Source organism: Macaca nemestrina, chromosome 18 (assembly GCF_043159975.1).
Source record: "Macaca nemestrina isolate mMacNem1 chromosome 18, mMacNem.hap1, whole genome shotgun sequence".
Classification (NCBI taxonomy): domain Eukaryota; kingdom Metazoa; phylum Chordata; class Mammalia; order Primates; family Cercopithecidae; genus Macaca; species Macaca nemestrina.
The window spans coordinates 52643256-52665123 of NC_092142.1; the positions used below are offsets into that span (position 1 = coordinate 52643256).

Below are 21868 nucleotides of genomic sequence, written 5' to 3' on the forward strand. Positions count from 1 at the left end.
TATTCATGTTTCTTTTGCCTTGTACTTAGAAAGGTATATAACATCACTAGACATATAGGATTGCTCATATAATTTAATTTTGCACACAGTTTTTTAGGAATAGAATTTTTAGAGGTAACACTAATCTGATAAATCTATGAAATATAAAGCTTTTTATATATTTTTAGTCCACTTCTTTTTAACAAGTCTGATATAAAGCATCCTTTCTTAGCTTCCTCATATATTACTACATACGTTTAGTTTGTTAAAAGATGAAAAAACTCTGAATCTGAAATGAAAAGCTAGAAAATCTTACTTGGTTTTTCTAATAAGAACCTAGCCATACAAGTATGATATCAAACTTGTTGGAAAGGAGAAAAATAAATAGAGTAACTAGGTCTGGTTTAAAAAAAAAATCCAGAGAAATAAAAGAGACATAATAACCAAATGCTATGTGTAGACCTTATTTGGATTCCAATTCAAATGAACGGTAGAAAGACATCTTCACAGAAGTTTGAATATAAACTAGTTATTAGACAATATCAAAGAACTACTGTGATTTTTATTAGGGGTGATAATGGCATGGTAGGTACGTTTTTGAAAAATTCCTTTTCAGACAGAAATAGAGGTTGAGTATCTATGAGTGAGGTGACATGATATCTGGCTGGGGATAGTTAGGAAAATAAATGTGAGGGGACAGATGAACAAGATTGGCAAGATGCTGATAGTTGTTAAAGCTGAGCGATGTGTATGTAGGGGTTCAATATACTATTCTCTACCTTTTGGGTATACTTAGTTAAAAAAAAAAAAGAAACGAAAAGAATCCATAAAGGGAAAACATAATTCAAGAAAGAATATGTTAAAAAGATAAAGTATTGTTGAAAGCACAATGTCAAAGCAGAAAATGAATGATCAGGTACTAGGAACCAAAAAATGGCAAAAGAGGATTGGAAATAAAGTATCGTACATTATAAAATGTCAGAGATGACAAAAACAAGCAATCCGTATTTAATAAATGGTGCTGGGAGAACTGGCTAGCCATATGCAGAAAACTGAAAATGGGCCCCTTTCTTACATCTTATACAAAAATCAACTCAAGATGGATTTAAGGACTTAAATGTAAAACCCGAAAGTACAAAAACCCTAGAAGAAAACATAGGTGATAACATTCAGGATATAGGCATGGGCAAAGATTTCACAACAAAGATGCCAAAGCAACTGCAACAAAAGCAAAATTGACAAATGGGATCTGATTAAACTAAAGAGTTTCTGCACGGCAAAAGAAACTATGAACAGAGTAAACAGACAACCTACAGAATGGGAGAAAATTTCTGCAATCTATCCATCTGACAAAGGTCTAATATCCAGCATCTCGAAGGAACTTAAGCAAATTTACAAGAAAAAAAAGTCAAACAACCCCATTACAAAGTGGGCAAAGGACATGAACAGACTTCTCAAAAGAAGACATCATGTGGCCAAAAAACATATTTAAAAAAAAAAAGCTCAACATCACTGATCATTAGAGAAATGCAAGTCAAATCCACAATGAGATGCCATCTCACACCAGTCAGAATGGCAGGTCAAAAAACAATAGATGCTGGTAAGGTTATGGAGAAAAAGGAATGCTTTTACACTGTTGGTGGGAGTGTAATTTGGTTCAACCACTGTGTAAGACTGTGTGGCCATTCCTCAAAGAACTATAGGCAGAAATACCATTTGATGAAGAAATCCCATTACTGGGTATACACCCAAAGGAATAAAAATTGTTCTATTATAAAGACACATGCACAGGTACGCTCACTGCAGTACCAGTCACAATAGCAAAGATATGAAATTGACCTAAATGCACACCAATGATAGGCTAGATAAAGATAATGTGGTACATATATACCATGGAATACTATGCAGCCATAAAAAAGAATGAGATCATGGCCTTTGCAGGGACATGGATGGAGCCGGAGGCCATTATCCTTCACAAACTAATGCAGAAATAGAAAACCAAACACTGCATGTTCTCACTTTAACTGAGAGCTAAATGATGAGAACAGATGGACACACAAGGTCAGGGTAATAACACACACTGGGGCCTGTCAGAGGGTGAGGGGTGGGAGGAGGGAAAGCATCAGGAAGAATAGCTAGTGGAAGCTGGGCTTAATATCTGGGTGACGGGATTATCTGTGCAGCAAACCACCATGGCACATATTTACCTAACAAATCTGCACATCCTATACACGTACCCCTGAACTTAAAAGTTGGAAATTATTTAAAAAATGTTTTTTAATGTCATAGATGAAAAGGCAGCAAGGATACTATCTACAGGTCCTACTGTCATCTTATCACAGCCAACAGATTGCAATCCAAACTTGGAATATTAGGGATCTTTTTAGGATTACAAACTGGTAGCATATTATGGAATTACCATCTTTTAAGGTTGAAAAAACTAATGCTGGACTTAATGTACAAGGTATGCCAACAGCTGAGTGCTTGTCACCTATACTTCTCTCAGTAGTTATAATATAATGGTATCAGAACTTCCTGCAATCTTGGCAAATGGGGTAAATGAACAGAGAAAACAAGATGAGGGTGATTTCCACCCATCAGAAGCTGCTTAAAAGCACAGCAGGTTAGGGAAAACTGTCCTTAGACTAGAGCTCTTGACAGCAGTTGGTAGGTCGAGCATAGGTTTATATGAAGAATGTTAAGTAGAAACATGATTTTTAAACAGACTAGATAAACTTATCCTTTTATGGCACATGATAAAGTATTTTAAACTAATTTTGACCTTATCCAAGTGATATTTCTGTTTTAACATACCTTTGATCTGTAGCTTGCTGTTCTCGAAGCTGAAGAAGAGATAACTCAATTTCATTTTCTTTTCTCCTCAACTGAGTTTTCAGGATCTCAGCCAAGTGCTCTAACTCCTCTATCTGGTCTCTTTGTGACTGAATAACATTTTCCCTGAAATAAATGGCCTTTGTAAGAACTTGTAGTTTGAGGAAAAATTTTCAGCAGTTAAGATCAGTGCAAAGAAAGTTCTTCATGAAAAAGAGCAAGCAGAAGTTAAAAAATTTAGCTTAAGTGCCTCTGCACACAGTGAAATAGCAGCAGATTAAATGTGATGATTTGGAAATACATATAGAACAATGCAAGATACTGCTTTTTATGATAAGGTCCTAGGCAATGGATTGGACTTTGCTTTGATTCAATTAAGTAAGTATTTATTGTGCAGTACACCTACTATGTATGCCACAATCTGGTCTTCAGAATATTTATAAGCCTTTGTTCTTTCATATATGCACATCTGCCTATAACACCCAAATTAACACTTCAGAGAGAGGTGGCAGGAAATTTGCCAAGTATAACTTAGTGGTCTCTGGCATACATTTATGCCAGACTCTATCATGTCTGGCAGCATCATACCGTAATGAGCCTCAGGAACTGGTATAAACGTTGGCTTTTCAGGTGATCATCAGGTAACAAGATTATGTCTAGTCTTTTATTTTCCTGCAGGCTAATCATTGCTGTAATTGCTACTTAAAAGATTCAAAAGGAAACATTTGAAGACTATATTATTCTTAAGCAACTATCTTAAATAGGATACTGTGTGCCATGTTTTCCTTTCTCATGAAGTATTGTTACTTTTTGATGATCAAGGTGAAGGCTTAAAGTGGAAACTTACCTTCATTTGTGTGACTCACAGACACTGAAACCATGAGGCTTGGATTAACTAGAAAAGTAAGCTAAATATGGTAGAAGTAACTTTTTTGAAACCATGATATGATGAAGAATGCAGTGCCACAGACTCACACGAAAACAAAATCTGAAATCCATATGTATCTGATAACTCCAAACTTTTATGCCACTCCCCAATTCTTTATTTTTTTTTTAACCAACAAAAGGGCTAATTGATTCAGGATCTAAAAAAATTACCTGTGATTTTCTGGGAATAAAAATGTTGCCTCTAAATCTTACACTATTCTAATTGACTAGACTTTATGCCATTCCTCTGAGGGTAAAATTATAATAAAGAAGACTATTCGATAAATCCTTCCATTGAGGCAGCTGGATAAGTTCTTCATTTTCCTCATTTTTCTGAGAACATGTTATAAAATATCTGTTGTTACCCTACAGAACATAGCTGTATTTCAGTGGAGCAAACTGTTTATATGTAGTCCAGTTTGGTTTAAAATAAAAGAAAGGGAAGGATTAAAAAAAGACATTATCAATAACCAAAGTTCTCAAATGACCACAAAAAAAGAACACATACAAATTTCTTATTTCTCCTCTGGCTTCTTCAAGTAAAGTGTTGCCATATTTTGTAAACATGGGATGTAGAGTTTCTGCTACATCTACATCTTGGAATCTTATACCTAAAAACAAAGTAATAAAATACGATTATAGAATTGAAGTTAGAAAAGAAGGATCTTTGATTTGCTATAATAAGGATATTTATAATAAAATCTTATTAAGTATTAAGAGGTATGTATTTTATAGTACACAGAATTATAAATACACTGCCAAAGGGAATATATGATCTCAGCCACTAGAAGGCATTAAATAAAACACAGCAGCAAGTATTGCTCATTTTGCAAATCTACTGTAGAAATCAAATTACCTAGAAATAATTTTATTCAACTTAAGATTTAGACTCCTGCAGTAATTTCTGAAATAAATCACTCTTCTATCCAAGTTTTAACAATGTAAATAGGTTATAAAAGCTTGATTTTTCCCCAGTGCTTGTGATAAGGTTTTTTTTTTTTTTTTAAATTACTCATTTATATTCCTTGCCCTTAAATGTTTAAGTAAAAATGTTTTCTGCATTTTGATTTATTCCAACCCAATAAGAAAATCCCTATTTATGAAAAGGTACTTTGAGAATGGATCATCACTAGAATTCCTTTAAATAAAACATTTCCCTGTTGCACTTAAAATATTTTTTTCTTATAGAAATAATTATGTACAATTTTACAGAGACAGTCCCATTGTTAAAAATAAGATATATTCTTAATTATGTGAGTTATTTTACATTTATAGAATAAATACTAGAGTTTAAGGTAGATAAAGCATCACAGATGATTAAGATTTTTAAATGGAGAACAAAAAAACAAATTTATTCTCTTTAGAAAAGTTAACTTTCTAAAAGTGAGATTTAATTGCTCTGCATATTCTCAGTAAAGAGAAAATTTAAAAAAAGGAGAATTTTAACAAGAATAATGGAACTATTACTTGCTCTTTCCAAAGCAGTCAATACCTATTGCTGTAATCCTGAAAAATAGAAAAGGCTCTCCCTAAAACATTAAAATAGTTTACTGTGTTAGAATTTGCCAATTATATTATTTTGGCAGTAATGCTAATTCTTACGCTTTTCCTACATACATCATGAAAAAATTCAACATTACTAGTGGAAATAAAAAATACTCAAAACGTATCTTAAAACTTACAGTCTCATGTTGATTTGCCAATGGTCATATATCTATCTATCTATCTATCTATCTATCTATCTATCTATCTATCTAACCTTTTAAAGATTGATACATAATATTTGTACATATTGGTGGGGTACATGTGGTATTTTGATGCGTGTATACAATGTGTAACGATCAAATCAGGGTATTTAGGATATCTATCACCTTGATCACTTATCATTTGTGTTGGGAATATTTCAAATCTCTTCTGGTTATTTTTGAAATATTCAGTATGCTGTTGTTGCCTATAGACACTCTACTGTGCTATAAAACACTAGAACTTTTAATCTATCTAACTGTATCTATGTGCCCATTAATCAACCTCTTTTCATCCTCCCCAGTGCCCCATACTCTTCCCAGCCTCTAGTAACTATCATTCTACTCTCCACCAATGGTTACATTTTAAAACCTTTGCTTTACAAAGATCTCTGTTCCATTGGTTCCTCACAATAAGTATTGTTGCTATATTACATTGATCACACATTTAGCCAGTGCTTTCCATCCTTTATCCTGACAAGGCACAAACAGAAAACAGTAGTATTTGTACAGCAGCTTGATGGTAAAGGCTGCTTGTGGCCAGAGAGGGGTTTTAGGGTTCTTAGCCAGCCATCTCAGGCTGAGATATTTTCTTGACAAGTCTGGCCTGTCTCAGCCTCAAAGGTGGTCCTGAAGAGCCTGTTAAGGTGTCAGTTTTGGTAATGATGCTTCAGGTTTACTCATAAAGACTGATTAAGAAAGTATTCATCTCTACTTAATGTTTTGTGTCACTTCCATGTCCTGAACTCTATCCTGAACAGTGAGAAAGGTCTGAATCACCAACAGAGTACAAATGTAAGCAGAAATTTAAACTATGTAGTCATGTTTTTAAGAGTCTGCTGATCTGTGGCTCTTAATTTCGCTATAGGGAGGAACTTCCAGCAAACTCTCCTGTCTGAACAGCAATTTATAGCACTAGATTAGCTTGCCATTTTAATTAACATTGACAATATTATGATTTTATCAAAGAGAAAGTCAAAACTTATATTTCTCTTCCTAAAGACACTTACAAGCATGAATAATACAGAAACAAAACTTTGTGTTTTTTGTGTTAAGTGAACTAATAAAACTTCAGTTAAGATTTAATGTAAAATCTGGGCATTAGACTTATTTATTTATTTATTTTTGAGACCGAGTCTCCTCTGTCACCCAAGCTGGAGTGCAATGGCGCAATCTCGGCTCACTGCAACCTCTGCCTCCCGGGTTCAAGCGATTCTCCTGACCCAGCTTCCTGAGTAGCTGGGATTACAGGCACATGCTACCAAGCCCAGATAATTTTTTTAATTTTTAGTAGAGACGGGGTTTCACTGTGTTGGCCAGGATGGTCTTGATCTCCTGACCTTGTGATCCGCCCGCCTTGACCTCCCAAAGTGCTGGGATTATAGGCGTGAGTCACTGCACCTGGCCTAGACTTACTTATTTTTAGAGACAGTATCTCACTATATTACCCAGGCTGGACTCAAACTCCTGGGCTCAAGTAATCCTCCCACCTCAGCTTCTCGAGGACTTTAGGTGTACGCCATTGTGCCTAGTGTGAACATTATTTTTATTTAGTATAAAAGGTCTTGCAGACTTTAGAGATCATCTTGCCCAGTTCCAGTTCCAGATGGCAAAACTAAGGTTCAGAGACGATAGGTCACTTTAAAGGTAAAATATATTATTGTGGGAGCTACCATCTCCTGATCTCTTATCCAAGCTGTATTATTATCACTCCATTTTATACATGGGGAAAATGAGGCTGAGGTCAGTATTATCTTCCATGTAAAAAAGTTAAGCAGTGGCAGAATGTACTTTCTGATTTATAATTCATTATGCTTACTTTAGTTGTATTCAGAGTCTATTGCCAATCTCACATAGCTAGGAGTAGCCAAGCCCTTTCATCCTGCAGCTGCCTCCTGCCTGTGTGGAGGCCTTATTGACTTCAAAGGAACTCTATCTAGGGAAAAGATAGTGTTAACATTTTGGCTTGGAGAGCAAACTACAACAAATTTTTCTCCCTTTCTGTTCATGGTTTTTTTGTTTTGTTTTGTTTTAATTCTTCAAAGAATTTAAACTAAAGTTTTACATGCTACTTTATATCCCTAAAAATGTTTGGTCTTTATGTAAAGTATATTGCAAACAAAAACCAATTAGAACTAAAACCTAATTTCCTCTCCTAGTAGTTGAAATTTTAAAAATGTTACTTAAGATATTTATTGAATTGTGGTTCCATTATAATAAAGTTTCTCTGTGGGTGAAGAGAACTGAAAATTTTTATTAGAAATATTTATGTTCTATATTGAGTCTTGTCTACACAATTGAATTACTTTGCAACTTGGGTACATTTTAGGTTATTAATTTTTAAAGTGAATAAAGTGATTGGCCTATGATCATTTTTAGAGATGGACGAGACCTTTATCGTCACTTGTTTCAAGGCTTTTACTTTACATGTAAAGAAAACTCAGGGTCACAGTGATTAGGAGGCTTGTCTAAGGTCACCAGCTAGTAAGTGGAGAAATAAGGACGTAACTTTTTAAACCCCTAGTTACATGCACATGCCACTGTCATGCTACTGCCATCCAATGAGAAAGATTTCAATACTTTTGCAAATTTTCGAAATGATCTTTGGATGAAGAACTTAAATGTGATCATTCAATACAGTAAATGTGGTCATATGTAAGCAAACTAGTTGGTTTCTCTACCTGCCTGAGTACAGTGTATTTAACCAACCCAAACTCAATTCAACTCATTTTACTTAGTTTCATACATGTCTCTTACGTTAAGGTTATGCAGAATGTTTTTACTAAATAAATTTGAGACTGATATAGTGATCCTTAAATAATCTTCTTTGACAATATTATTTTATCAAAGAGAAAGTCAAAAATTATTTTTCTCTTCCTAAAGACGCTTAAAAGCATAAATAACACAGAAGTAAAACTTTGTGTTTTTTTTTTGTTGTTAAACAATCCAATAAGACTTCAGTTTAGATTTAATGTAAGCTTTGTTTTACCTTTCCTGGGGCATTCCTGTAAGCCTGCATTTTCATTTGCTTTTCTACGTCCAGTGTTAATACGAGATTGTACATTATTGTATGGAGTTTGCCTGTAACCCTGGGTTTGAAGTTGCTGTTTGGCTGAAATCAGTCTGTTTTTGAGGGCTTCATTTTGTCTTTCAAGCTCATGAACTTTCTCTTGCAGCTGCTCAATCATTTCTTCCATTTCCACATCTCGTCCGAGCCGCTTGGGGCCGCCACCAACCCGCTCATATCTTTTCTTGTCATTAACTAGCCGTATTAACTTGGTGGCCATTCTGGGGAAATAATAAAAAGATGAAAAGGAATGTGAGAAGTCAGCATAAAATGCATTCTGTTGAAAGGAACATAATCACTGTGAAGACTTCAGTGCAGAACCTGAATAATAAATTTCAGGTTTTGATGTAACTATTACTGCCTGTGAAGAATCCTTTGATGATAATTGAAACCACTGGGCAACAATCTGCTTTATAGCACTGACAAATAACAGTTTCCTAAGGCTTATCATTTAAGGTTAGTAAAGAGAGGACACATATTTACTCCATATGTTCCTGAAATGCAATTTTTAACGCATGACCTTATATAGGAATGCTGTATGCAGTTGAGTGTAGTTACAGATTGTGGATGTAGTGGGTTATATCTGCAATCCACAGTAAGTTAAAACTTTTGAAAAGTGTATTAAGACTGTGCAGCATTTAGGTAATATATTGTTTTCAGTTTCTCCAGGATTAAGACACACTATAAATACAAAAATGTTAGAATGCGTAAATGCACACATATAAAGCCCAATGAAAAATCCAAAGGAAACCAAAATGCACCAACAAATGTTGCTTAGTGCTCAAGAAACACTTGTGTTTAATGGTAAAAAATAATTAGATGCAAAAGCATCATTTTAATGCTATCTTTAAATTTGGACATAAATTGTGCTTTTGACATATCAGGAGTTTATACCCTTGATTCTCTTAAGTTTTGATAAAAACTGGTTAGAAAGAACAAAAGACAGAAAGGGCACATGGGGGTGATGTAATATACACGTACGGAAAACATGCCTGACAGTGAATGGAAAAATCTTGGCAGGACAAGAAAGAAAAGGTGGCTTTGATGAGAGACACAAGTTCAAGACTTTACAAAATTGGTCGCACATCTTCAATAGCTGATTCTAGTTTATAGTGAATCTATTTTTATAAAGACCCAGACAGGAGATTGAAAATAAAACACACTTCATTTTTCTTTAAATGGGTTTTGCTTTATTTTAGCATGGTTATGGACAGAAGCTTTTACTTAAGGGAACAAAAGTGAAATAAAAAAATCCTTAATAGCTTTGGGATGTCACAGAACAACCTTTTTTCTGCCCTAAGCGGAGTCCGCTGTAAATGCGGTAGTAATACATGTCTATCTACACTTCTGGCTACTCGGCCTACAGCATGTGGCATCAGGGAGAGCTATGCATAACATAATCAGTTAAGATTGTTTTCTCCTTCCCTGGAGGCACATCCATTAAGCATGCTTTATAAAGGATATAGGATAATAAAAACCAAGATCCAAGAGTACCACAAACACTCTAGTAAAATAATCAATGGATTAGTTCCTTTTCCACCTAATTCTGAGAATGATATATCACTGGGAAATTTGGCCAGGTATCACAGTCCAAGAGGGCCACACACCCTACCTAGTCCTTTAATGAGTTTAGGGTCCTAAGCCCCACCCAATGGCCTGTGCATAAAAGTAAGGTTGTCATACAATTGAGATGTCAACCTAAATATCTGAATTTTCTGTTACAGACAGACTTTCACACAGAGATATAGATTACATTCAAAAGAAAGACACAGATTTAATGTAAAAAGGCAGTTAACAACCAGAGAAAAATAAACGACCCTAATTTTTAAGGCAGGAAAAGCACATCAATAGGGGATCTTTAAATTCTTCAAATGATGCTCAAATAAACTTTGTCAAGAAACATGATTTCATGTGTTTGTCTCGTAATAGCCATACATTCCATTTGTTGGATTTGATTATTTTATCATATTAATGAATCATACGTGATCTGGCAAAGTCTGAGTGCTTATTTAAAAAGGTAGTTTTGGCTAGACGCGGTGGCTCACGGCTGTAATCCCAACACTTTGGGAGGCCAAGGTGGGTGGATCACCTGAGGTCAGGAGTTCATTTGAGACCAGCCTGGCCAACATGGTGAAACCCTGTCTCTACTAAAACATAAAAATTAGCTGGGTGTGGTGGCAGGCACCTGTGATCCCAGCTACTTGGGAGGCTGAGGCAGGAGAATCGCTTAAACATGGCAGGCAGAGGTTGCAGTGAGCTGAGATCGTGCCACTGCACTCCAGCCTGGGCAACAGAGTGAGACTTCCTTTCAAAAAATAAAAAATAAAAATAAAAAAATAAAAAATAAAAAGGTAGTTTATAAAATCTACATTTACAGAAAATAATAATATTTACTTTTTTTTTTTTGAGACAAAGTTTCGCTCTTATTGCCCAAGCTGGAGTCCAATGGCATGATCTCGGTTCTCTGCAACCTCCGCCTCCCGGGTTCAAGTGATTCTCCTGCTTCAGCCTCTGACTAGTTAGGATTACAGGCTTGCGCCACCACGCCCAGCTAATTTTTTGTATTTTTAGTAGAAATGGGGTTTCACCATGTTAGCCAGGCTGGTCTCGAACTCCTGATCTCAAGTGATCCGCCCATCTCAGCCTCCCAAAGTGCTGGGATTACAGGCGTGAGCCACTGCGCCCGGCCTATTTACTTCTTAAGGATAAATTTAAAGACAGTTCTACCCATGTATCTAGGTCACAGTCAGTGGTGTGAGATTGAGAGGAATTTAGAGCTTTTGGGTCATACTGTTCATTGGATCATTACTCTCATAGCTAAGTAAAATAAACTTCCAGGAGGTTAAATGGCTTGAACATACCATAGGCTAGTGGCAGAGAGATAACAGAATGCATACATACAACTTGATTCCTAGATCAGTCCTTTTCCCATTAAACTACATGGCTCATTATTAAGTTGTTTTTTATTTTCTGGCTATGACAAATTACTAATGAGGTCAAATATGTGAATCCAATTCTCTTACTGACCAATTAGGTTTACAAAGAAAAAAAATTGTTAGGTGGTCATAACCGACTACATGCCTCTTTCTGACTGGCTGATGTGTGTGGGATAATGGTCAGAAAAGGAATCAGGCAAGTAAGTCACAAATCTTGAAAACAGCCCTCATCATGACTAAAACCCAACTCAAAGTAAAAGGCTTGCACATAGCAGGTCAGTGGGTTGTTAAAGTCCACAGAGTAGAAACTGAACTGGAACCACCTCCTCAGGATGAAATCTAAGCAGAAAAACCCTATTTTCATTCTTCAATGGCTGTCTCACCTTTTCTTTGAACCTAGAACATAAATATGAATACAGACCTGCTCATGATTACACATCTGAACACACTTTGTTTTTAATGCCGTCCCTTCAGAAGATAGGCACAGCATTTCTGAATAAAAAAGAATGAAAGAGTGTCTACTCTTAAGAAATCATTTTTGCCAAGATTTTTTGCACATAAATCAAAAGTGACAATACTGTTTCTTCAGAAACAGTAGAGACTCTTTGAAATCAATATAGAATCTAGTATAACCCAAGCAAAGTTAAATACGTTCCAGAGACTGAAGTGATGTTTTCATTAGTAAACCCCAAATCTTAAGAGAACGTGCATTCTAACAAGTTAGAATAGTTAGTTACTTTTTAAAACTTTCATTTTAAAATCAAGACATTTAAAACACAGATGCTTTGGCCATTTGCTTATTAAACTATAAATATTAAACCAAAAGTTATTTATAGATATGATATACTCCTGGCACTCTTAGCTATTAGCTTTTCTCTTTTAAACAGCAAATTCAGACATAATAAACACTCATTATCTTTTTGGTTTATTATTCTAGTTTGCAAGATTTTCCATTTTTAAAAATTGTACTTATTTACATCCTGCCTTGTTCCAAAAAAGATTCAAGGTGGGGTTTTCAATTAAGTTTATAAAATACCATACCCTTCAAATTTTACTGAGTCAAGAAAAAAAGCTAAAAGCTTTTTATCATAACCTTTTAATTTTATCCTCTTGCTTGCGGGCATGCTGTTTAAGTAAAATGTTCTCATCATGCAAACGCAAAAATCTGTCTTCCAGTTCCTCACGACTGACACGTGACACTGCCTGGCGAGACTTCATTGTCCGTGTTGTTGAAGCTTCTGCAAAAATGCCAAGATAATTAATTGTGAGGTTACTTAAAATAGTCTCTAAAAACTCTTGATATTAATATCACCTCTGATGCACTAATCTTAGATTTTTTCCTTTGGGACCTACAGTTAAGATTGCTTTAGAAAATGCTGTAGTATTGTTTACATCAATTATTTAAGGTAAGAGTAAAAATCTTTGCTATTAATACTTTACATACAGTACTAGGAATTTGAACAACAATAGTATCCATTCAAAAATGTATTCAAGTAGCCATTCTTTAAGAATATAAGACAGAATTCTGATTCAATAAAGACTTTTGAATTTACATGCTGAATGTTGTGACAACTAAGAGAGTATCTGAAAGTTATTTTTTTACAAAGGCAAGAGTAAGAGTAATTTGGTAAACATATTATGACTAAGATATTTTTCTGCACTATGGGTGTTTTAGAAAACAAACTATAAAAGTTGTAAGATCAAATCAAAAAACCCCTAAATTTAAAAATTATTATTTAAAAGCTTCACAAATAATTTCTCTATATACTACCTTATATAAATTTTAAGAATGTTTATACTCTTTAGCATGCATATATGATATCTTTTTACAGACGCTTACATTTGGTATTTTCCATAACATTGTGAAGTAAGTCGATTTCCAACAATTCTCCAAGAGAAACAAAGAACAAACTGATAGAGACTAAGGTCCTGTGATAGGTTACTGAGGACAAGAATTGAACTCACAGAGTATCAAAACCCAATAAACTGCTTTGCACACTTAAAATTTATTTGTATTTTAATACCTGGTGCTCCCTGAAAGATCTGCAAAGCAAAGCTTACACATACTTTTTACTTTCAACAATAAAATATGTGTAGCCAAAAATTAGCTGGGCGTGGTGGCGCATGCCTGTAAACCCAGCTACACAGCCGGCTGAGGCAGGAGAATCGCTTAAACCTGGGAGGCGGAGGTTGCAATGAGTGGAGATCCTGCCACTGCACTCCAGCTTGGGTGACAGAGTGAGACTTCATCTCAAAAAAAAAAAAAAAAAAAATTCTGTGTAGCCAAATTTTATCTTTTTCAATAAACAATACATTGACCACTTTTCTGGTTTTCACAGTGGCCATTTACACTGCTCTGATTAAAAAGTGTACGTAGATTCCTAAATGGAATGTATCTTAAATCCCTAGCCTTCTCAGGCTAGAGGGGGATTTCACATTTTCTATGAGCTGTTGATAATTGATACATGCATGACAGCATAGCTGACACAATGAACAAACAAAGATAAACACAGCTCTCTGTTCTAAATTGTTCTTTAATGTGGTGCTTTTCTTTCTCAATTTGAAAGTGCTTTTTAGCTCTACAGCAACTACTAAGTGATAAAAGGATAAAGAAAACCTTTAATCCATATTAATTTGATAAAAAAGTCACCATCATGTGAGATATTCTACTTCAAAGGCAAAACACTTAAAATATGGCCTTTCCTCCCATATAAAATTTAAACACAAAGAAATGTTTTAATACTGAATATAATTTAAACCAGGCAATTCGGTTTGGAGGCTTGATACTCTCTATGTAGTTTCTACTGATGTAAGGAATTTTAAAAAGATGATTTATGTTAATTTTTTATCAGAACAGAGGGGGGATTGTACATTTTCTATGAGCTGTTGATAATTGACGCATGTAGTAAAATACCATATGTGTTCTAAACTCTCCATCTTTTTGTTTAGTACAATCAAGGACTATATAGTTACTTAAATGGTTTGGGTTGTATGAGTATCAGAAATACTTTAAATTAAAAGTAAAGAAGTCAGTGATCAAAGTTCATAACTGTAATAAATAACAGCTGGCCATACCTTGTAACCCTCCCATTCCAAAGAGGTTTAGACCTGTATCTTTCACAGGCAAGTCTCCTGCAGTCTCATCAGTTGGACCAGACATGGTCTAGCTGTGGAAAAAAGAAAATTCAAATAAACTCTTTCCAAGTTATTACATTAACTATGCAATGGAATGAATCAAATAAAATGAAAAAGGGACTAGAACTTTAATGGGCATCTTATTGTCCATATGTGCTGCTTGGAGAAGATGAAAGCTTCTACTCTAAAAGTACTACTACATTCAATCATGGAGACAGTGTTCCTTTCAACAGTATATTTCCTACAGTTTGCTTAGGAAATGAGGTAAGATTATCATTTAAGAAATACCTCCTCTCCATCCCTTTCCTCTCCCCAGCCTCCAAAAGAGAGCAGGTATCTTGGAAAAAACTCAGGTCAGGAACTTGATTCAAAAGGTTGCTCTATCATTAACGAACTAGTCAAGCCACCTAAACTCTCTGAGTTTCAGTCTCTCAGCTTTAAAAAGGAGAAAATAATACCTATCTCAGAGTTATTCTAAGGGTAAATGGGATGAGTAAAGTAAAAGCACTGATCACATGTGCCTGGGATGTCAATATTACTCAAATATTAATTGTCTGCTTGATGCACAAATGAGTGGGCAGTTCCAAGTTTTGTGAAAGAGGTTTCGTTGCATAAATTTACCAACTGGTTTAGGTTTTTTTTTGTGTGTGTGTCTTGCCTTTGTTGCCATGAGGCTTAGGTTCCGCCCAGAGTTCAACTACTTCAACATATAGGCTGTCTAGCTAATTCTGGTATTTTTATAGTTTCTATTCTTTACAGAAATGCACACAGTAGCTTTATTTTGAATGTGGATATGAGTGGTCCACACAGTATCTAGTATGCAAAAATAAAGGATTTTATATTTTCATTTCAATCTATCTAGTAAGCTAAATGCAAACTGTGAATGAAGATACTCTAAATTTAGGGCAGAGTTCTTAAGCTCTAGGATATTGGTTCTAGAATGTAAAGACCAAGAGAGTAGCAAGTTTCATTGTCTTGTTCACCTCTGTACTCTTTGATGCTAGCATAAAGCTTAGTGCATTCTGAGAGCAGGCATTCATTAAATAGTTGTTGAGTGAGTGAATGGAGTCCGTGGGGTTTCAGGGTCTGTGAACCCAGAGATGGTTTACCAAATTTTGTATGTATACGTATATATATAATATCTTTTAAGGAGGGTTCATAACTTTTATTATAACTCACAAATGGTGGAGAACCATTGCATTTTGCTGTTACAGAAACAGCTAACAGACAAATCCTTGGGAGATCATCTACTTCTTTTGGAAGTACTGCTATAGAAAAGGTCAATTTTTAGGATCCTGTTGACACACAGGCCCATGTACGAAAATGATTAGTTTTCCATGACAGAATTAAGGTCACTTTAAAAATAATGAGAATGATGATAATGATGATGATGATGTTGATGGTGTTAACATTCATTGAATGCTTATTATGTGCCAGGTACTGTTCTAAGTGCTCTGTTATAGGAATTAATGAAGTGTCTCGCCATATCCTTGTGAGGTTGTTACTCAAATGATTACCGCTTTACAAATGAGGAAGCTGAGACACAGATTAGTTAACTAAGGTAGTAGTTGGAAGTATTAATAGTTGTGTCTGGTGATATTTTTGGTTGTCACAACAAGGAAGGGGGATGCTACTGGTATCTAGTGAGTAGAGGCCAGGGATGATGTTAAATATCTTACAGTGCTTAGGAGACATAATAATGAATTATCCAGCCCAAAATGTTAATAATAGTGTGGAAGCTGAGTAATCCTGCACAACGCTGCAATGCCTCTCCAACACCATCTCATGTTATCCTTCTTTGCTCAGTATGCTTCACCTACATTATTCTTTACTTTCCTCGAACCCCCCACACCCTTGTGTACTCAAGGCCTTTGTATTAGCTGGCTCCTCAGTCTTTGGAGTTCAGCTCACTTCCTCAGACAGGCTTTCCCTGACCATCCTATGTTAGAGTAATCTTCCTTACATTTCTTCACTGTTTATTTCTTTTCTTTTCTTCTTTTTTTTGAGACACGGTTTTGCTCTGTTGTCTGGGCTGGCCTGGCATTCATGGGTTCAAGTGATCCTCCCACCTCACCCTCCCAAGTAGCTGGAGCTACAGGTGCGTGCCACCACGCCTGGCTTGTTTCTCTTATAGCAACAGTCTTTATCTGAAATTATCAAATAAATTATTGTTTGTCTCCATGAAAAAGGGATAAACATCTTGAGACGGGTATTAGTCTTGTTCACAGCTGTTCAGGAACAGTGCCTGGTACAGGGTAGGAACCAACATTAATATATATTGAATGATTGGCTGGGCGCGGTGGCTCACACCTGTAATCCCAGCACTTTGCGAGGCCGAGACGGGTGGATGACTTAAGCTCAGGAGTTCGAGACCAGCCTGGCCAACATGGTGAAACTCCGTCTGTACTAAAAATACAAAAATTAGCTGGGTGTGGTGGCGCACGCCTGTAATCCCAGCTACTCGGGAGGCTGAGGCAGGAGAATCGCTTGAACCCGGGAGGAGGAGGTTGCAGTAAGCTGAGGTCTTACCACTCCACTCCAGCCTGGGCGACAGAGCAAGAACCTGTCACACACACACACACACACACAAAAGAATAAAGAAAAAATATTTATTTGAATGAATAAATGAATACCAGGCACTGAGATTAAAATGGCAAGCAAAATCCCCACCTTTATGAAGCTAGCAAGTTATGGAGGTAACCAGATGATAAACAAATAATATATAATTAAGCAAACAATAGAACACTCAGGAGTTTTAGGGTCAACCAACCAATTCCTAATCCAGGGAAAATGAGCAAACTGTGTTAGGGACCTACAACTTGCAGGATCCGGATAGAGATGGCAATTAGCAGCATCAACTCTCACCTTCATGGCTGGGATACATTTCAGGTTGGTCCTGGATGTGAGGATAAAGGGCGGGCTGTGATTCAGGCCTGAGGATGTGGAGGTGTCTCGGGCTGGGCTGCTTTCACGCGAGCAGAACTCCAGGGCCTTCTCCAGACCGCAGAGCGGACCCTAGGACCCTGGCCCGCGCTGCAGTGGGGAGGGTCCGCAACCTCCACCCACCCCCATGCTCTCGCATCCTCCCGAGTACTCACCGCTCCACTGGCCCTGCAGCTAGCTACCGTTGCTATAGCGCCGACAGCGTGGCGGGCGGCTGGCCGAGAGGAGCACGGGAGAAACATGGTAGGCACCCGTTGCCTCCTGGGAAATGTAGTTCTCCTTGGACTCCAGCCTGTTTGCTCGCGGTGTAGAGGACTACGCTCTTCCAGCAGTCGGACCTGGGAAATTCTCCTGTTCTAAATCCCGAGGCACTCGCGGGCGTCGCCGCGGTGCATTCTGGGAGTTGTAGTTTTCTCCACTCTGAGGGAGAATGGCCCCGGACGGGAGCAGGACGCTGAGAGAACTACATGCAGGAGGCGGGGTCCAGGGCGAGGGGATCTACGCAGCTTGCGGTGGCGAAGGCGGCTTTAGTGGCAGCATGAAGCGCACCCCGACCGCCGAGGAACGAGAGCGCGAAGCTAAGGTATGTGGGGCTCCCGGGGCTTGGGGATCTTCGTGCGCTGTGAGCTAGTATCAGGGAACCGGAAGGGCTTGGTTTGATGGCGAGCGGATGCACAGTGTTAGGCTAAGGGATGACAGGGCCTTGTCAGCAAGGGACCTGGAGACATTGGAGGGGGTGTTACAAATTCTTCTTCAGGATGCAGGCCAAGTCTTGTTGGATCGGCTCAAAAATGAGAAGCAGGATACCCATTTCCTTGTCCTTCCTCTGCACCTATTCCTTGGTTAAATTTGTAGCCATCTCTGTGCCTCAGTTTACCGGATTCTCAGGTGACTGTGATCATACCAGCTGTGCTTTCTCATAATGGTCTCTGAGGACTGAGATCGTCTTAGATGAAATATCTGTGCGGTCAGCTGTGTTTCTTTGGAACAATTGTCTCAGTGACCGGCTGATAACAGTTTGTGTCTTTCAGCGCGCTGTGGATATGAATCTTTAACTACATTGCTCCTCTCTACCGTTGGTGTTCAGTTTCCGGTAGTTGCCATTCCATGGGATGACCATAATAATGGCAACAGCGATTTTAAAAAGCATTTACTGTGGGTCAGGCACTGAGTTAGGTGCATAATATTTAAATTTTTTCATATCATTTTCACAGCAGATTACAAGATAGGTATTATACAGATGGAGTATAAACAGCAGCCCTGCTTCACAGATGAAGAACTGAGACTCAGAAGCATTGAGTGTTTTCCTTTCTCTCATTCTCAAAGTCAGATCCTGTTGATTTGTGTACGTGTATTGGGAATCCGTCCACTTTTTTCTCCCACCTCCACTACCTTGGACCAAGCTACCATTATCTTTTTAATGGACTGTTGGAATAGCCTCTTGATTGGCCTATACTCACTCTACACCCTAACTTAACTCTTCTTCCACCTTCTCTCCCTTCCCCCAACTACCATTCTCTTCTGCACACCATAGAGTAAGATCTTCATGAAATGCAAATCTAATTATGTCCCTTTCCTTTCTCCTTACTCTGCCAACCACCTGTTTAAAAATATTCCATGGCTTTCTGTTGCTCTTAGGATAAAGACAAAACTTCACATTGCCTGCAAGATCCTGCGTGGTGTGGACCCTACCTGCTTTCACAACCCCATTGGACATGACACTCTGCTGTCTGCCTCCCAGTCACTTTGGCCTCTTAAAAGTCACTCTTCCCTGTACTTCATCTGGCTTCAGGGCCTTTGCACACGTTATTTGCTGCCTACTATATGTTAGGCAAATATTGGCAGTGAATATCAGTGTTAAATAACATAGACACAGTTCTTGCTTTCGTAGAATTTCATCTTACAAGTGAGTCTGTTTTAGGGCAGTGCACCTAAGGATTTAAAATTTAAAATCTGCTCTATATTGACTTGAGTTATCGCAGTATTTCATAAGGGACTGGAAGTTTTCGTGCTTGAGTCTGCAAATGATGTGGATAATATACTCAAGATAAGCACAAAGAGGGCGACTCTTCTGCTTTAGTCTACACAGTGCAAAGAAACAAATGTTGCCTCATGGTGTTGTGCATGATGTCTTTCTCATCTTTCAGGTTTATTTTTCAAGTAATTCATTTATTCTGTGAAGATTTATTGAGCACCTATTATTTGCCATACGTTGGGAGTATAATTTTGGCTAAAATAGAATCCCTGCATGAAAGGAGCTCTTACTCTATTGAAACCATAACTGTTGCCTGTGAGGTAGTTATTAGTGTCATCTATATTTTAGAGATGTAGAAATTGAGACTTGTAGGTAAATCGTGACTTGATCAAGGCCACTTGGTTGCTAAGTGGAACTAGCGCTCTGAGCCAGGTCTTCTGACTCCAAATTCAAGGCTTTTTCCATTTTCTGCTTGTGAAACATGTTGACTTAGTAGAGCAAGTTGTCTTCCTTTTTTCTTTAACAAATTTGCTCTTCATTTAAAATTTGTTTGCTTAATATTATTGGTTAGAACAAAGTATAAGTAGTTGTTTTAAATCTTAAATGTAAAATGTCCAATGGCTCATGAATTATTTTCTCTTTTTCTAATCAATTTTATTGAGGTATAATTTACATACAGTCATTTGCAACCATTTCTGTGTACAATTTGATGCCTTTTGACAAATGTATATACCTGCAAAACCACGACAATGGGAATAGCGAACATTTCTCTCCTTCTCAGTTCCCTCCCTCCACCTCGGCCCCCAAGCAACCACTGATACGTTTTTTGTCTCTGTAGATGCATCTGTATTTTCTAGATTTCATATAAGTGGAAGCATACAGTGTATAATTTTGGGTCTTTTTTTTCATTCAGCGTAATGATTTTTTTTTTTTTTTAATAGAGATGGTGTCTTGCTATGTTGCCCAAGCTGGTCTGGAACTGCTGGGCTGAAGCCATCCTCCTGCCTCTGCTACCCAAAGTGTTGGGATTATAGGCGTGAGCCACTGTGCCTGGTCAGCATAATGATTCTGAGATTAATCCATGGTGTTGTATGTATCAATAGTTTGTTCCTTTTTGTTGCAGATTAGTGGCCCACTGTATGGAGATACCACATGTTGTTCATTCATTCACTTGTTGCTGGACCTTAGGATTGTTTCTGGTTTTGGACCCTTATGAAAAAAGCTGCTTTGACCATTCATGTATGAGTCTTTCCATTTTCATTTCTGTCAAAAAAAGCTGCTATGACCATTCATGTAAGAGTCTTTCAGTTTGCATTTCTGTCGGGTAATGCCCAGGAGTAGAATTGCTTAGTTATAGGGGAGTTCTTTGTTTAACCTTATGAAGAAATTGTCAGTTTTCCAAAGTGATTTGGCCATTTGTTTTAGTTTCCTATGGCTGCTGCAACAAGTTACCACAAACTTGGTGGCTTAAAACAACAGAAATTTATTCTCTTTCAGTCCTGGAGATGAGGCATTGAAATCAAGGTGTCAACAGGGCCATACTCCCTTTGAAGGACTCTAGGGGAAACTCCTTCCTTGCCTCTTCCAGCTTCTAGTGGTCCCTGGTGTTCCTTGGCTTGTGGTAGCATCACTTCATAACTTCTCCGCTTCCATCTTCACATGGCCTTCTTCTCTCTGTTTCTGTGTCTCAAATCTCTCTCTCCTTTCTCTTAAAAGGATGCCAGTTATTGGATTAGGACCCATCCTAAATCCAGGATGATCTTGAGGTCCTTAAGAGCCTCAACTTAATTACATTTGCAAGGACACTTTTTCCAAATAAGGTTACATTCACACTTGCCGGGTTTTTGGATTTGGACATACCTTTTTGGGGGATAACATTCAAATGCACTGCACCCTTTTACATTCTTACCAACTGTTGGTGGGAACGTAAAATGAGAGTTCTACTTGTTTCATATCCTTGCAATGCTTGTCAGTCTTTTACATTTTAACCATTCTAGTAGGTGTGCAGTGATATTTGTGATTTTAATTTGCATTTCAGTGATGTCTAATGATGTTGCATATCTCTCTTTTTGTAAATCTTTATTGAGGTATAATTTACATACCGTAAAATTCACCTGTTTTTAGTGTAGGACTTAATGGTTGGTAGCATATTTGCAGAGTTGTGTAACTATCACCACAGTCTTATTTTAGAACAGTTCCCTTCCAGAAGAAACTGTATTCATTTGCAGTTATTTCCCAATTCTGCTTCATCCCTAGGGAACCATGAATCTACTCTGTTCTTTAGATTTGCCTTTTCTGGACATTTTTGTAAAGATGGACTCATACAATATGT

The 21868-nt window shown here is 37.2% G+C and overlaps 2 protein-coding genes across 13 annotated transcripts in view; one reads left to right on the forward strand and one right to left on the reverse strand.

Moving 5' to 3' along the window:
- LOC105494093 (RPGRIP1 like) overlaps nucleotides 1-21868 on the reverse strand; it is a 114992-nt gene that overhangs the window by 79192 nt on the left and 13932 nt on the right. For 2 of the 4 annotated variants that reach the window (XM_071084537.1, XM_011762197.2), the window contains exons 1-6: nucleotides 17484-17710; nucleotides 14559-14650; nucleotides 12577-12721; nucleotides 8470-8768; nucleotides 4247-4349; nucleotides 2794-2937 (exon numbers count right to left, since the gene is read on the reverse strand). In XM_071084537.1, the coding sequence (XP_070940638.1) occupies nucleotides 2794-2937; nucleotides 4247-4349; nucleotides 8470-8768; nucleotides 12577-12721; nucleotides 14559-14643 (776 nt within the window). In that variant the 5' untranslated portion in view covers nucleotides 14644-14650; nucleotides 17484-17710. The other 2 variants (XM_011762198.3, XM_071084536.1) reach the window with 2 other exon arrangements.
- Nucleotides 17876-21868, forward strand: part of LOC105494095 (FTO alpha-ketoglutarate dependent dioxygenase) — a 445404-nt gene continuing 441411 nt past the window's right edge. For 8 of the 9 annotated variants that reach the window (XR_011616468.1, XM_071084539.1, XM_071084538.1 and 5 more), the window contains exon 1: nucleotides 17876-18144. Coding sequence is in view for 7 of the 9 variants with exons in the window: in XM_071084539.1 (XP_070940640.1) it covers nucleotides 17992-18144 (153 nt within the window). In the remaining 2 variants the exon portion in view is untranslated. The remainder of the gene's footprint in view (nucleotides 18145-21868) is intronic. The other variant, XM_011762204.3, reaches the window with a different exon arrangement.